This window comes from Centroberyx affinis, unplaced genomic scaffold (genome assembly GCF_046629955.1).
Source record: "Centroberyx affinis isolate AG114_WGS23_722 - 3 ecotype Tasmania unplaced genomic scaffold, CSIRO-AGI_Caff_v1 ptg002592l_1, whole genome shotgun sequence".
NCBI classification, from domain to species: domain Eukaryota; kingdom Metazoa; phylum Chordata; class Actinopteri; order Beryciformes; family Berycidae; genus Centroberyx; species Centroberyx affinis.
This window is the reverse complement of record NW_027280795.1, coordinates 1-16,444: the sequence shown is the minus strand read 5'-3', so window position 1 is coordinate 16,444 and position 16,444 is coordinate 1. Positions and strand designations below refer to the sequence as shown.

At 40.3% G+C, this 16,444-nt stretch overlaps 2 protein-coding genes across 2 annotated transcripts; both read right to left on the bottom strand.

Moving 5' to 3' along the window:
• Positions 1-4,389: 4,389 nt before the first annotated feature.
• LOC139656966 (sterile alpha motif domain-containing protein 9-like) lies at positions 4,390-8,308 on the bottom strand. Its single transcript, XM_071534626.1, has 2 exons — positions 8,223-8,308; positions 4,390-7,509 (listed from the first exon to the last, which is right to left on the bottom strand). The coding sequence occupies exon 2, from the start codon at positions 7,404-7,406 to the stop codon at positions 5,121-5,123; it is 2,286 nt and encodes a 761-aa protein (XP_071390727.1). The 5' UTR covers positions 7,407-7,509; positions 8,223-8,308; the 3' UTR covers positions 4,390-5,120.
• Positions 8,309-11,029: 2,721 nt separating this feature from the next.
• Positions 11,030-15,671, bottom strand: LOC139656967 (C-type mannose receptor 2-like). Its single transcript, XM_071534627.1, has 8 exons — positions 15,466-15,671; positions 15,186-15,223; positions 15,035-15,073; positions 14,109-14,453; positions 13,074-13,421; positions 12,197-12,288; positions 11,548-11,662; positions 11,030-11,154 (listed from the first exon to the last, which is right to left on the bottom strand). The coding sequence occupies exons 2-8, from the start codon at positions 15,217-15,219 to the stop codon at positions 11,147-11,149; spliced, it is 981 nt and encodes a 326-aa protein (XP_071390728.1). The 5' UTR covers positions 15,220-15,223; positions 15,466-15,671; the 3' UTR covers positions 11,030-11,146.
• Between the last annotated feature and the right edge of the window lie 773 nt (positions 15,672-16,444).

Below are 16,444 nucleotides of genomic sequence, written 5' to 3'. Positions count from 1 at the left end.
AGCGACCAGGTACATGGACTATAGATAGGCCAGCGTTTTCACTTAACCCAAAAGAATATAAGTCTCAAGACTGTTCACAATATTCTGTGATTTTTTTTTTAGCTATTAAGGTTTTAAAAGATAGCTGAATCTGTGTTTTAGATGTTGAAAATGTCATATTGAGAGAGCTCACCTTTTTATTTCTTGTAGACCAGTTATGAAGCCATAGAACTAATTTATCATGATGTAGGAGTCTTAAAATCTTCACGTGGCTTTAGGGCTGCATGATTCTGGATAAAATGAGAATCTCAATTTTCTTGCTTAGAACTGAGATCACGATTCTCTCTCATGATTCTTAGGGAAAACGATTTTTAAGAGAATTTTTTATTGCACTCTTATTGCACTGCCTGATACAGACAGAAACGCATCACAAAATGTGATGGTGACTGATTTGGGACTGTCACATCAACTGTGTCAGCCACCCATCAGCGTGTCATCAGATGGCCAGTAGAGGGCGTCTTTGGCTGTGAGATGCAGTGTTTCTCATACAGGCTCATGTGTGGCTCATGTGTGGTTGTCATGTGGAGATGCACAGACCAGCAGCATTGTACTGAATCCTACAGTCTCCTGCTGTGAAAACAAAAGTGAAACTTAACTCGCCTGTTAGTAACAGGATTTGTAAACAGTAACCTGATAAATCTGCTGTCTTCTGCTGCTATACACACTTTTACGATAGGTCATTTTATTACCTTGTTGTATTTAAGTAATGTTAGTGGAATTAGGTAATTTAATTGATAACCATGTGACAATGCCTCATTGAATTGAATTGAAGACAAGATATGTGCTTGTTTTTTTAACAGACAAAATAGCTTAAATTCAACTGCTTGATGAATCAAACACTGAATATAAAAACAATCAACTTCTCTGCATTGTTTACATGTCAATGTACAGTATTAGGAAGGGAAATGTGTTGAGTGTTGATAATATTGTCAATACTACCATTATGAGTGCTTAGTAATACTTCTTTTCCAGATGGGGAGAAGTCAATGAGGCAGCAGCCAGGAGAGACTTCACAGAGATGATGGCAGGTCACCATGAGGATTTCCTGGTTGAGGTGTCTGGGCTCATCATCAACCCTAAACTCCCCTGGATTGGAGCATCACCTGATGGCATGGTAACATGCTCTTGCCACGGCAATGGTGTACTAGAGATCAAGTGCCCCTTCAATTCCAAGAACTGCTCCCTTGTTGACAGCTGTAAAGACACCTCATTCTGCCTCAGACTGGAGGAGGATGGCACAATGGCCCTGAAGACTCATCATAAGTACATGTACCAGGTCCAAACACAGATGCATGTGGCAGAGGTGAGCTACTGTGACTTTGTGGTGTGGACACCACAGGAGATTTTCCACCAGCGTATCCAGTATGATCCTGTCTTCTTCAGTGACTCTTACCTCAAAGTGGCAGAATTCATTAAGACCAGGGTACTACCAGAGCTGCTAGGGAAATGGTACACAGCACCACGGCACACACTCACAGCTGGAGCCACAGAGCAGCCACAAGAAGCTGGATGTTACTGTGGTAAACCTGGTGACTCTGAAGATGCAGTTTTCTGCACATCGGGACAGTGTAGGCGGAAGCAATTCCACAAGTCTTGCCTTCGGCTGACCAGGGTACCAAAGACATGGAAGTGCATGGAGTGCCGACAGCAGTCAAAGGAAACGTAGATAGCTGCCATTTCACCATTGCTATTATAGCAATATAGCTAGTTAACTACAGTATGTTGGGGTTAGCTGTAAAGACTATTCATGTTCTTACTTCACCACTTTTGACTTGGTTAATAGTAAACAAATATTGTTATCTGACATCAAACTGCTTAGTAATGTAATGTCACTCTGTTTTTAGCCTATTTTGTATTTCTGTTTATAAATAGTACACCTTAAGATAGTGATTGTTTTATGTGTTATTAGAATAAATGATCATTTGTCATTTTAGAGGTATGCATGTTACAAATTTCTATTGATATGTCTGGCTAAGTTATTAGCTATTTATTGGATGAAATAAACATTTTTCTGGCATGTCTTTCAAAAAGTATGGGCAAAGAGCAACAAACTTGGAAGAAAATGTAGTTTTCTCAACCCAGTGTTTTATTACAATTAGTGCAGAAATTCAAATCAATTACATTCTGTGGGTTTGTGTCTAAAGTCCCTTAAACCAACAAGTATGAAACTTGTTTCATACTTGTTCAAGATTACTGTGATGGTACAACAGATGGACAAATGTTGCACAGAGCGCAGCAAACTTTTACCATCTTGTCAAGAGGTGTAGGCTGTGCTGGGATTGCTGCCTGGCAGAGAGAGATGGGTATAGTGCTTTGCAAGATGGTATATTTGTTTCTCACCAATCCAATGACACGTTCAACATGTATTCTCACAGCAGCCAGCCCCCTTGTCGTTTCAAGCTCAGTTGGATGTAGTTGCTGTTTTCCTTTGGTAAAGGCGGGTATTTTCAGGTGTGCACTGTACAGACCAACGGCATCCTCCAGGTTGAACCCACGATCTGCAAGAACCAAATCTCCAGGTGACAGTTTTTCTAAGTACCCACAGTTTTCAGTGAGATACTTATCACTTGTTCGTCCTCCCCATCCCCTAGACACATATGATACAACTCCTTGAGGTGTAATTGATATCAAATATTTCACAGTGTTGTGATGCTTATACTGGGAATATGTCTGGGCACGGGCTCTCATGTTGCTGGGCTTCTCAATGAAAATTTCAAAACAATCTATGATGGAAGTGCAATTTCGGTAACTACTATTGACAAAACACATTGGTAAACTGATCTGAATTTGTTCTCTAGTTGGCCAAACTACAACAGTCGATAGTCTGTCATACATAACATTCAAAGTAGTATTAAAAATTCGGGACACAGTAGGCTTAGATATGTGAAATACATGGGCAAAAAAGTGAAGTGGCAAATTCAGCCTCATTCTCATGAGGGTAATTAAAAAGCTGTGAAAGGGAGAGAGTCCAGGTCCTGCCTTTAGGAATCCTGCAAGGAAGGTGAACACAACCATCATCTTGGCATATGATGGAAGGCCAGTGAGACCCTGAACCATCTCATCATTGTCCTTGAAGGCGTCCTTATTGAAGGATAACTTGTCCACCCTGTCCCTGAGATGTTTAACTTCTCCTTCAAGTCTGCTGCACTCCTGTGCCAACCTCCTCACCACGATCTGACAGCCTTCATTGGAACAGGGTTCACCTCCAATGGCAGGTGTTTTACTGTAGCTGTGCTCAGAATGTCCTCCCACCTCCTCTGCAGTGGAGTGCTGTGGATCAGCACTAGTTGTGGTGTCTAAAGATGCCACAGCCCTGGCACTTTCTTGGGCAGCACATCTCTTTCTCTTTATTGCTTGTGTAACCTCAAACTTCTTGTAGCTGTTGATCCTCTTTTGGTGGTGTTCAGCTGACAGGTAAGAGAAGAGACATGGCACAAAGTCGGGGTGTAGAGGGTTTTCGCTTTTTTTGCCTGAAACACACAAAAATATCAATCCTGTCAAGATTATACAGTAGGTTACCTAAAGTAATCAATTTTGGCAAGCCATATTATGTTGTAACTTGTAATATTTAGGCTACACTTAACAAAGAAATGCATTCATAGGCCACCATGATGTAGACTACGTTTTTCATTGCATTTAAATCTGGAGAGAAACACCTGCATGTAACAGGCCACGGACAGCGGTGCTCTCTGGTGCTGACCACGGTCTGTTACATGCAGGTGTTTCTCTCCAGATTTAGCTGTAATGAAAAATGTAGCCTACATCATGGGTATGAATTAACGATGTCCCGGGTCCGGACACCATTACATTAATGTTACTGCCGTGACTTTAATCGCCAAACTCAGTACTACTCAAAGCTGAACAATAATAATTTCCATAATAACTACGTATTTTGATACAATTATTTAATAATGTTTTATATGGCTTAACCTCTTAACTACTGCCAATAATGTCGCCACTTGTAGCAAACTGGTTAGGGGGTAATTGTACCAAGATTGCTACAATTACCCCCTAACCAGTTTGCAACAAGTGGCGATATTTTGGCAGTTGACACTTAACGGCTACTAACTTACCGGTGATGAAGTGCTCACTGCACAGTCTGGAGTGTTCAGTTGGTGTCCACTTGTCTCGTTTAATGGCAGCTAGCCACTTGTTCCGTCGGTCAGGATTTTTGGGGATGTTGTAAAAAGTCAGCCCCGATCTCCCTTTGGCATTATTGCAGCCAATTGCGCAGCAAATAGAGGGCATCTTGCCGTTTCAAATTGGTCCTCAAGATGGCGCCGCAACAGTAGTGTGACGTCAACAGAAATCTATGAATACATGCTTATCATGCTTTATGTCAATGCAGTGAACCATACTATGCAGCTACTGTACTGATGCAGCATGTGGTCTGTTTGCTAGCATGCTAAAACTCATATTTTGATTTCAAAAGAAACAATATTTCTAATTCAAGTAATATTCTAACATATGTCTTATTCAAAACACTAATCACTTAAATTTTGATAACAAATGAGTATTTACCAAAAACAGGAGTAGAAATATGCAAAAAATGTAATGTTCTGAGGGTACCAAAATCACCAAAGTTTTTTTGCAACTTCTTCTGGGATCAGCAGGCGCATGTCACACATGTGCGTCGATAACTCAATATCGACAAATCTGATCGGCTTACAATAAAAAGTGTAATTTATATAACAAGCATCTTCATTGGAAGAAACATCACACAGCAAAAAATGATGATGTCGTTTTTTTTTTATTTGACTCAGAATTTGCAAGTGGGCTTAGATGGTACGTGGGCTTAATAGGGACGTTTACCCTAACAGTTTAACTAAACTAAGGCTAAACACAATACTAATAAACACGCTTCCTCTGGAAGGGAGCCAAAGTTACCGACCCCGGTACACCACAACTCGAGTTTAGCTGATAACAACCAACACACAGCTCTGTGTTTGTTTCGGCCCCAGGTTTAAAGTTAACATGCACAAGTAAAAACAAAATGCGATACTTAATATTTTCCCCATATTCTGCTAAGTTGTGGTTGCTTTGTATAGTTTTATTTTTTGCGTGTAAAACCCCACATGTTATCAAGCAAATTGTTGCATTGCATTTTTATTGCAGTTGAAGGCCACTGGACCTTGAATGGTGAAACCAAGGTAGATGAACGTTGTGTTCGGTGTTGTTCGTGTGTTCGAGTTGTTGTCCGCGGCGTCTGATTCATCCTCTTTTGTCACCTTGATTCTCTTCCCTCCGATACATGCAAACACTTCCTGTTCATGATGCTCTTGTGGCGCGGTGAGAAAGCAGGCCTCTCCCCTGACCGGGAGAAGGATCTCTTGGATCTCTGGGATTTCCCACACTTCTCCACTGCTCCACATTTCATCGATCTGTTTTTGCATGTCTTTTCTCTCGTCGTTTTCATCACTGTCATCCATTGGTTGGTTAGTGTTCACCTTTTCTTCCAAGATTGCATCCAACCTTGATTTGTGAACCCATCTGCTCAGTCCACCGCCCCTTCCCAGAAAAAACAGTGGCAAGAGATAACGGCCTCGGAGATACTTGGCATATTTTTTCTCAAATGCGTCTTTCAGGAATGTAACATATTTTTGCAGGTCAAAGTCCAGCGAGTCCATGAGGTCAAGAGAAGGTTGTGCAGTCTCTCCCCCTGTTTCTTCTTCTTCATCACTGTCCTTATCCTCCCATGTTTTTTCTTTTGACCCATCATCCTCTGCGGCCTGTTGTTCCTCCACTTCTTCATCCTCTTCATCCGCTTTTTCTTGCTCCGTCAGTGGCTGTTCCTCAGGCCAAAACAGCAGCAGAGCCAAAAGGTAAAACTCGGGGCTTCTGCGCCCCACGTCTTTGACCAAGAAACGGTGTATTATCATTTCGAGTTCTTTCACCGGGGGGAGCTCAGGGGAGTCAGGTGCCTTGTTGCTCAAGATGATGTTTGAGAGGATGTACCTTTCAGCTTCTTTGACATCAGCATTGTTTGCCTCGTAGGTTGTTTTAAATTCATTTTGGTTTGCTTCTAAATCAGACACTGTTTTTTCAGCCTCTTGAAACTCAGCACGGCTTCCCTTTGATGTACGCAGGCCATGATACAGACAATCTAGCAGACCCGGAAAGCTAGTGGTTTCAGTTGCTCGTTTTGTGGTGTACAGTTCGTAACAAAGTACAACGTCCCTCCAGAAGTAAGGTGGTTCTAAGCTTTCCTTGTCAGGCTTGGAATAGGCCAGGTACCATTCAAAAAACTCAAATTTGTCTTCAACTTTGGGTTTTAGGTTCGGGATGAGACTGCTGCTCCCCAGTGAACGGTCAGGCTTGGCATTTTTGTCTCCGGTGAGGACCTTTTTCCATACATCTCCTTCGCTCGTGCCGCTGAGTTTCTCAAAGACTATCTTTGCAACTTGAATGTAGCCAAAGAGGCCTCTGTTGTTGAAGGTATTTGAAACGCTCACCACACCTGTATCCCCCATTTCCGGCCCCACCTCTTTCTCGGCTTTTTCCTCCACAGCTTTAAATGCTTTGATGGCCTTCTCACCCTTGGTTAACACCTCCATCTCCCACTCGGCTTCCCTCAACAAACTGTTCTTGTAAACTTGCCCCAGTGTGTCAGCCACATAGGAGTTTTTGGGTGCTATTCGTATGGCTCGCTTCGCCCATTTTTGGGCTTTTACATAACAGTTGTTCCCCTTTGTAATGTAGTAGAGACGTGCAAGTGTTTGGGGGAAAATGTGGTATGTCTTGAATTGATCTGATGCGGTTGTCAAAACAGAGACAGCGCTGCAAAAGCTTTCTTTATCTCGTATGTCCTCAATCAACCTTGAGAACTTCTTCCTCTTACCGTTCTCTCCCATTTCCCTCTTAGTCAGCAAATCTTTGATGAGCTGGATTACATGTGGTTGTGCCTCATCTCCAGAAAGAGTAGACATACATTCCCTCACCAAGGCACTCCTGGAGACTTTTAAGTCAGCCAGCAGCTGTACAGAGGCCTGTGCAATTTCTGTGTGAATCATACATACGCGCTGGTGTCCTCCGGTGCTTGGAGTAAATGTTTTGATAAAAGCGGTAAAAGGCTCCATTCTTTTTTCAAAGGGTGGGCCTCCATGGATGGGATCTGGAGGCCCAAGGATCTCCTGACACTGTGACATCGGTAGGTAGGACTCAAGAGCATACGCTTTTAGCAACGCCAAAAGAGAGAATAGCTTTGTGTTTTTGGAGTTTTTGTTTGATTTCACATACTGGGAAATCCCTTCAACAAATGGGTGCCAGTACTTATCCAAAACCTCCTCAGCTGTTAAATCCTCATCATCATCTGAAAGGTATTCACTTCCGCTGCCATCCGCCAAAAGTCCTGTTGTGCTAGATGCCATGGTGATGAGCTGTTATTTTGACTTTGAGTTGGACATTGGCGAACCTGTTTTTCCTCTTTTGTTCTGCTGAGATGATGTAATCCAATACTCAAGTGTCAAACACCTGTACAGGCAATAAGAGACCATGTTAATCATTTAATCTCGAACTACAAAATATTTAATCCCTCACATTAATATTGTTGCCCACAGATGAAGGTGCCAGGATTACATCTGCGTCAATATTCATGATGTAGCCCAGTTACTTGCCTAATATATTGCTCTGACCAGTGTCATGAGGACAAAACTGATATACTTCGAATAAATCTTACTGTTTGTCAGGGTTTAAGAGCCTTTGAAAATCCATAGAACTGAGAAAATACAGCTGCAGATAAAAACCTTGAATCTCTGAAAAGACAAGATTCCAGGAATTTAGAAAAAAAATGACACCTTTTCAGATTTTGGAATTGGTTTTGAAAGGTTGGGAAACTTCCTCAACTATTAAGGTTCACATAACCTTCTACTCAAGTAAAAAAAGGAAAGATTTGGCAAAGATTCTTCTGTTTCAGCAGCAGCACCACGTTCACCACGAAGATGACAAAGTGTAATTTCATCAAGTACAAATGAGATAATCTTTCACCGCTTTACCTTAATCTCCATACTCAGCATGTAGTAATGTATCTGACAGATTAACGATTAGATTGACAGATTAATGGAGGCTCCAGTACCAACGCTAGGCATCACATCATAGCATATATCATTTTTGTGTCATTTTTGCTCTAAACATTTCTCTTTGTATTGGTAGCCCTCAAAATTATATAGAATTTACAAAATAATTACCTCCTTAAACCAGTCAATTTGAAAAAACAAAGACAAAGAAACTCAGTTGATTGAAATGTTGATGCATATCCTGTTGTTACCTGTTTTGGTTCCAATAGGTGAGTGGATGGCACAAGGGCCTGAGGGTTTTATTTATAGGCTGCCAGGAGCCACTCCTTCATCCTTGTGCATCCAGAGAACAGGCTTCCTTAGTGATTCAGCAAGAGTCTTGAAAGATGAGATGCCACTTACCACCCAAGTTATGTTTTCTCTGAAATGAGAGTGAAGAGTCCTTCAGCTGAATCATTGTGCTTGTAAAGATGTAGCTTCTGTTTTCCTGTAAACTGTGTGTGTGTGTGTGTGTGTGTGTGTGTGCGTGTGTAGGCTATAGGGCTGCACGATTATGACAAAAACAATTTATTAATGAAATAATTGTTTTGCTCAATATTGGCACAACCAATTATTTATAGTGACTATTTGTAGATTTTGAGAACAAACTTTTATTTCCCTTGAACATTTTAATAACAGGTCTGCTTTCTCTTTTACATTGCACTTTATAAACCTACATTCCTTTTTATGTACAATCTCTGAAGACTTGTTCGTCACCATTATTCACATGAATTCTGTGTAACACCTAGAAGTTTAATATATATTTAAAATATACCTAAAAATGTATATTCTACTGCAGCTTGCAACCAAATAAAAAAAGATTTATGCCTTGATGAAAAAGGCAATATACTTTGTACATTCTCCACTCCAGATAGTATACAGAACTTGATTTCATAGCACATTTTAATCCATTAAATTTATTGTAAATCTGTATATGTAATCATGATAATTACAGTCCCAGCAATGTTCAGCAGTGGGTCATAATATTTTTCATTCAGGCTGAGAGAAGGTGTGGTGAGAGAATACATAAACTAAAAGTTAAAACAGTGCATCATTTAGGTCTAAGGCACTTTTATAAAAGCAGTATGCAATGTACCTTACTGCAGGAAAGAGTGACTTTGACAGATATATATCTATGTTCACCCATATATATGGAAGGTAGAGAGGAGATAGATGTGAAAGTGTCCAATGTCCCCTCAGTAACCAGTCTGTCTTCAATCTGTAGACTGTATTGATAGATCAACATCCTGACCTCATCAGTCCTAATGGCCAATTCATGGGTGAGGCTGTAACTTAGCTAAAGCAAGTGTTGTTAGAAGTTTTTGCTGTGTATGAACTCAAAATGTAATTTAAGACATACTTAAATCCAAGTGGCCAGGAAATAGAGGCCTATATCTAAACAAAAAAAAAAACGAATTTCAAATTTCTTAATTTAGTGCTATTTTCTTTTGCTTTTGTTCTCTGACATTACCTGTGTGTTTGGTTTCTTCCTTTAATTTTCTCTCTGCCATCTCTCCATCCTTACGTCTCTGCCAGTTCAGTTTGGAGTTATAATTCCAATGCTAATCCAATAAATTCAATTACTTACAAACTCATAGCAAGTCAGTGCATCAGTGTGTATTTCCACACCCAAAGTCACTAGCACCACTTTGATGTTTTTTTTTTCCATAGTGATGCACCTCCCCTTTATTTTCCCTTTGCACTGTATCTTGCTCTCCTCCACCTCAGGGAGTTGGAAACAAACCGTCTGGCTCTGGGTGTCAGGTGTATTTGGGAAGTGGTTCTCAACGTGGGGTCCGGGGACCGTGAGGGGGTTCCAGGGGGTCCCCAGCAAATTGATTATTTCATTCACAAGAAGTTAACACAATTAGAGAATTTAGGAGAATGACTATTTTGATCATAGCTTTTCTGTTATCTCTCTACCTGCAATACAGATAGTCATGGGATTCTGGACAAAATCATATCTAACAATAAAAATATTCTCAGATTTGGGTCCGAAACAAAATCTCATCAAATGGGGGTCTGTGGCCTTAATGTGGACTAAATTAGGAGTACTTGATATGTACTTGATACTGTATTTGGGTATTAATGGTCTGTGCAGCCTTTTCCCACCTTGTGAGCTTCACCAAACACTTGGACAAGCTGAGATTTTTCCTGTGGCTGTAAAAGTAAAAAAAAAAAAAAAAAAAGGGGGATGTTGACTGCCTTATGACTGTGTGTTATTGGTTGTATTACTGTCTGCTGTTGGTTGGTTGATTGACTGTATTGTATCACAGTCTGTCCACTGTTGACTGGTTACACTGTAATGGCTGTGAAAAAGTTTCCTCAGTGAGGACAATGAGGATGATTTTTTTTTTCCTTCTCTATTCTACCAATTTGTTGACACTCAACTACCAGTCAATAATGAAAAACCCTTTGCAATATATTTTATTCACTGGAAGTGGGTCTGTTTTTCAAATACACCATCAGTCAAAGGTTTGGACACACCACATTTTTCTTTATTTTTACTATTTTCCACAGCTTAGAATAACAGTAAAGACATCAAAACTATGAAATAACACAAATGGAATTATGCAGTAGCCGCCCTTTGCCTTGATGGAAACGAAAGGCTTTGGAAAGAAATTCATACATAGACATCAACTTCACTGTTTATATTTGTCTAAGAAACCAATTCCAAGCATTTAAGCGTAAGCCTTTAGATCAAAATGGCTTTAAGAGAATGAAAAACATTAAATTCAATCAGCGTCCTCTCTAGCCCAGTATGTGGATGTGAGAGTTAAATGTAGTTGGGCCATATGCAAACCCTCTAGCTATACATGGTGTGTGATGGGACGGCCTGTCAGTATTTGGCTACCGCTGTACCATGCAGCCCAGGATGAAGAAAGCATATACAATACCTTATTGAAAGAGTCGAAAGGTTACAGCCATAATTTCTTATTGAGCAACACAAAATTAATAATTACACATACAGGTGAGGTGACAAGGTACATGTTTATTTTATTGCTCTCAATCCATCATTCTTCAGTTTCTCTTCAACTCCACCAGTTGTAGGGAAATTAGCATCCTGTAATGACAAAAAGAGTCTTAGAGTTAAAGTCTAGGGGGGAAAAAAGGCCTTTTACTTTAAACAAAATGATGCAAATTTGAAGTCTTATTTAACCAAGCAAGTTTACCAGGACGATTCAGGTTTTTAGCTTGTTCCTAACCAATGTATGTAATGTTTTATATTTTTGTGTCCTAACTTTATCATATTACTGTTGGGATAGTGGGCTTTCTCTGGTGAGACAAGATATAATGAGGAAAAACCATCTCTTCTTGTTTATTCAAGCAGCAGCGTGTCGTCCGGACGTCAGCTGATGCAGGCTGGTGCTGAAAGGTCCGTACGACACGAGACACTTTGTGTGTTCCGAGCTGAGCGCGACATTTCAGAAGTTTCTTTCCTGGAGTCGACCCTCACCTGGCCGCCCGGCCGCTCCCTGCTGCTCCTGGCGTTGGAAGATCTGTCCGTCTTTGTCACTCCGCCAGCTCAGCTTGAAATCAGACATTCTGTGATTTCCCAGGCTCGTCTCCAACTGAAGCAAACACCAATGTTACAAACTTAACTCTCTTCCTGTCACACTCTCCAGTTGTACCTGTAGCTAAATGTAAAACATGTCACTGTTTCTCTCTCTCTCTCTCTCCTTTATCAGTTCCCCAATGCTTCTCCACTAGGGATCGGACAATATATTGAAATTCAATATACTGCGATACAAAAATGTGACAATGCGTATCGTGGGGCAGAAAAATGAATGAATGAATATATTAGCTCCGTTTTATTCTGCTGTAGTAATCACAAATGAGACGCTTGCCCATCACAGTTTCACAAGCTCTCCATCCAAATTATATTACTTACATTTTGTAATGACATTTTTAAATTGTTGTTTACATTCTAGCGAGTTAGAAAGATTTGTGGCCCAGAAATAAACATAATTCTGCACAGTCAGACTTTGTTGTCATTGAACTTTTTATTTACTACATCGTATCGTGGCTGTATTGAATCATGAACCCCGTAGCCCTAACAGCTCTTCCTCTCTCATAACAACTCTCTCTCTCTGTTTCTTCCTGACCTTTTGTAGTAGTGTGGCGCTGACTGTAGAGTCAGTGAGATCCACACCGGTGCTCATCTTCATCCTCACCACCATTTTCCTAGCTTTGAGACCTGCAGCATCCCAACACAGAACCACACAGTCAGATGATTCAATTCAGTGCACTTTTTTTTTTCCTATCGCCATTAATGCCTATGAAGAGTCTAAACCCACTGATGTATTTGCCAGTCAGATGCTTCTATTGTCTGTACTACTGCAGGTTTGCCCGACCCACCGGAAGTCCCATTGTTTTCAGAAATACATTAAAAACAGCTCGATGAGACACACTGCTGCATTGACAAACACAATCCATCATTTTAAATTACGCATGTATTGCAGTTTTTCCTAACAGGACTTCATCACACAGCTAGTTCTTGTGGTTAATGGGCACTATTTTCACTTTTTCCATTACTGCGCACTACGGCAGTGAAGAGGCACAACTAAACTTAAGGCAAATACGCACAATGATCTCTTCGCACTCAATTATGGCAGAAAGGAACTATTTTTGATGCAACTGCAGTGATTGTTCCATTATAAATTCATGTTAGGAAAAAAATACAAAATACAATTTTTGTTATTTAAAAAGATGGATTACCTTTGTAAAAAAGACAAAACATTGCACTGGTATTACCCCCAACTGCTCTAGTGGAGCTGCTGCATGGCAAACAGTAGAAGATTGTGGTTATTTTTGACAATTTCAAGGTGTGTGTGTGACTGTATGAATGCTAAGCAGGGCGTTGCTGTAAACGAACCTGTGTGCTCTGTCAACAACTTCTTCTCTTCTTCTTGAACCACAGCTGCAGAAGGTTAAGTTTTGATAACCCCTACTTGATCAAAGCCACTTGTTTCAGTAACTCACCTCCCTGGCAGACGAACGGGGCCCTGCGATCGCACGGAGCGTCGTCCCAGCGCCCGTGCAGCGACATTGCGACAGCAGCGCACTTCTCGTTTCCGAAGTAATTGTCAGGACCGCCGTTCAGCCAGTACCTGAAGGAGGTGCCGCTTCCGTCGGACCACGTCCAGGAGTCCTTGAACAAGCCGATCCACGCTTTGTTGTTCCCGGCCAAGTTGTTAATCACCACGTTCTCCTGGCCATTCCTCACGTGGGCCAGGTCGGTGTGCTGCTTTCTGCAGATATCTTGACCCTGCACCCAGGTCCAACTTCCACCTGAGTAGAATACATACCTTACCATGCCATCACTCCTACCTACAAAGACACAAGACATTGAATATGAGGTTCTTATTCCGCAACAGGGTGGTGAGGTGAGTCGGTAGACCGCTCTTCAACTGAAATCCCCGGATTCAAGCCCCCCCGCAACAGCAAGAATCTGCTCTGCCGAAGTGCCGTTGAGCAAGACACTGAATCAGTAGATCAATAGTAGACATTTTCCCTAACAGATTTGTGTAGTTGTTTTATGGCTTTAGAGTTACAAGCAGGGACATGCATGCAAAGCCACATCCTCTGACATCATACAGCCGCCTTGCCTGAAGAAGGCTGAAAGGAAAATTTTATGGAAATTTTAGGAAAATGTCCACTTTTTGTACAATAACAAACTAAAAATCACTTTTGGTGGAATTCACCTTTAAGTTAGTGTTAAGCCTGCATAAAGCTAATATAGTGAGTTCTGGCTGTATTAACCAATGTAGTGATTCAGTGTTAGTGCATGAGGATCTGTTGCATAAAGATGAACCCAACAGAGACTTAACTGTATAATGTTAAATACATTGTTTGTTTGTTTTTATCTCACCTGAACAAATTTGTTTTTGTTTTTTTTGCTTTATCTGTTATGTTTAATCTGTTTTATCACTTCACTTCACTTTTATTATTGTACAAAAACCCAAATCAAACTTTGCAGGCAGAGAGTTGAGTAAGCTGTGTGTGTTTTCTACTCACGTTCATAACACACAAAAGACCTGCCGCCCCCGCACACGTGGTCGTTCCACGTCCCTTCCTCTGAGATCTCTCCACACCCCTCCCTGCCCTTTGCGTCGTTCGGTTCACCTTCTTTCCAGTTGGTGAAGTGAGCGCTCCCGCTGCCGTCGGACCACAGCCACCGCAAGGGCCCTCGCCTCTCGAGCCCAATCCAGCTGGGTTTTATATCGCCGCCCAGAGCCTCGGCCAGCCGGTTCATGTCGTCCATGTTGTCTACGGTGGCCAGGTCAGCGTGCTTCAGTCTGCAGTAGCTCTGGGCTTCAGGCCAGCTCAAGGACTGGTTGATGAAGTGGTACTGGTGAGGTGCTGTGGAAAGATAAGATAAGATTTGGAGCTGAATTAAAATGCTATATCCATTTGGGGGAAGAAAAAAGAGAAAAAAACTCACTTATTATTGGCAAAATATCAGCATTTGATTTATAAATTATTTGAAAATAATATAATTAATAATTCATTCTGATTAATTGTCATGCTCATCAAAAAACCATGCCATAATCTAAAAGTTGCACATGACTGTGAAGCTTCATGTGTTGTATTGAGATGTACCTATGTTTTGTTTGTGATATACTGTTTGATTTGTAAACCTGAAAAAACCCATAAATAAATCATAATAAAAAAAAAAAAAAATGTGAATAAAGAAGAACTGCCACGTTTGTTAAGAAAAACCTGCACCTTAATCTGATTATCTACCCTGTTTTGTGACTTTAAAGTTACAACAAGAGAGATTAACAAACAACAATTTATTCACATTTTTATGCGCTACCGTTTTGAGCACCTTTTCCAACTGTTCCACATTGCTGAAAAACATGCACAGTACAAATTTCACAAATTCTGTTAATGTTAATTTGTTCTTTGTGAATTAGTTCTAATTCTGAACATATACTTACTGGGTTGAGCGGTGATCCTTAGAAACATGAGGAAAACCCCTTTGAATGAAGCACATCATGTTATTATTTTCAAAAACCATTATAGTCAATCTGCAACAGGTGAAAACACTGTTGCTCCAGTAAGTTAACAGTGCTCAAGTGTAATGCTCACCAAAAAGAGGGATAGCACCATGTAGCCAAACCATTGATCTGTATGAGACAACAATGAAAAATATAGCTTATCATATCTGAATTCATATCTGAAATCATATCGTTCAATCATAACATAACATAGAAAAAATAAGTATGAAAATAAGTAATAAGAAAGTGGAACCTCAGACTCTTCACAGTGTATGTACTGTACTCCAATAATCTCCAATATTCGAATGATTTTAAAATAATTACACCATTAGTGTAGTTTTATTTAATATCTCAGAAAATATCCAGCTTACCTCTCCTGTTGGTCCAAGCTTCTACACAACTTGGTTCTCTCAGTATTTGGCCTCACAGAGACACACAGGGAACATTTCTGTCACATTTTCATGCCATTTCATGCAAAACTGGACCAGTGGTGAGGAGCAAACAGCAGCATATTTGGTTACCAGTGGTCCTTTGACATCCAGCTCTGTGTTTCCTCTGACTGTCAAAGTTTTCATGTTGTTTGTTAGCAGTGCTGCCTTGCCAGTCTGTCACTGTCTTTATTCTGAGTTTCCATTCTAGCCAAGTTAGCACTGATTGACTACCATAAAGACCATAAAGATTTTGTTTTTATGTATAAATTTTACCAAGCACTAAAATAAATGTAAAAATTCACTAAATTCTGTCCATTCAAATGGATTAATTGAAGTTACATTTGTATCCATGTTCAGAAGTAGCATGATAAAATAGACTTTCTAAGTAACAATGAAAAAAAAAATAACAGGCTCAGTGTAATACTTAATTAATATTACATATATACATTTATTATATTTATTGCAATTACATTTATTGGATTTGAAAAACCATAAATAAATGGAAGGCAATGATATTTGAAAAGCACATTTACCAAAAATTGAAAAGAAAATGAAGTGAAGAGGCAGCCCAAACACTGTCTAAATCTAGCTGCAGTTCATTTGTATTTACATGGAAGTATCTTGGATCCAAATGCAAAACCTTGGAGGAAATTTTGACCACATACTGTGCGGCAAGAAATGGCTGATAAAAAATGGATCTGATGCAATGGCTTCCTCACTGAGTATATACAAAACAAATATATGAGAACAATAGACACTCAAAAGTTCAATTTCACTGTTAAAATCTACTCAAAACGTCTCAGAAAAGGGCAAACGCTGCTCTCCACACATGTGGCCCATGCACTTTACCCCTTCTTTCTTTTATTTTGTGATAACTGATTTTCAAACATGTAGCGATTGTTGCGGCTTAGCTAGAAAG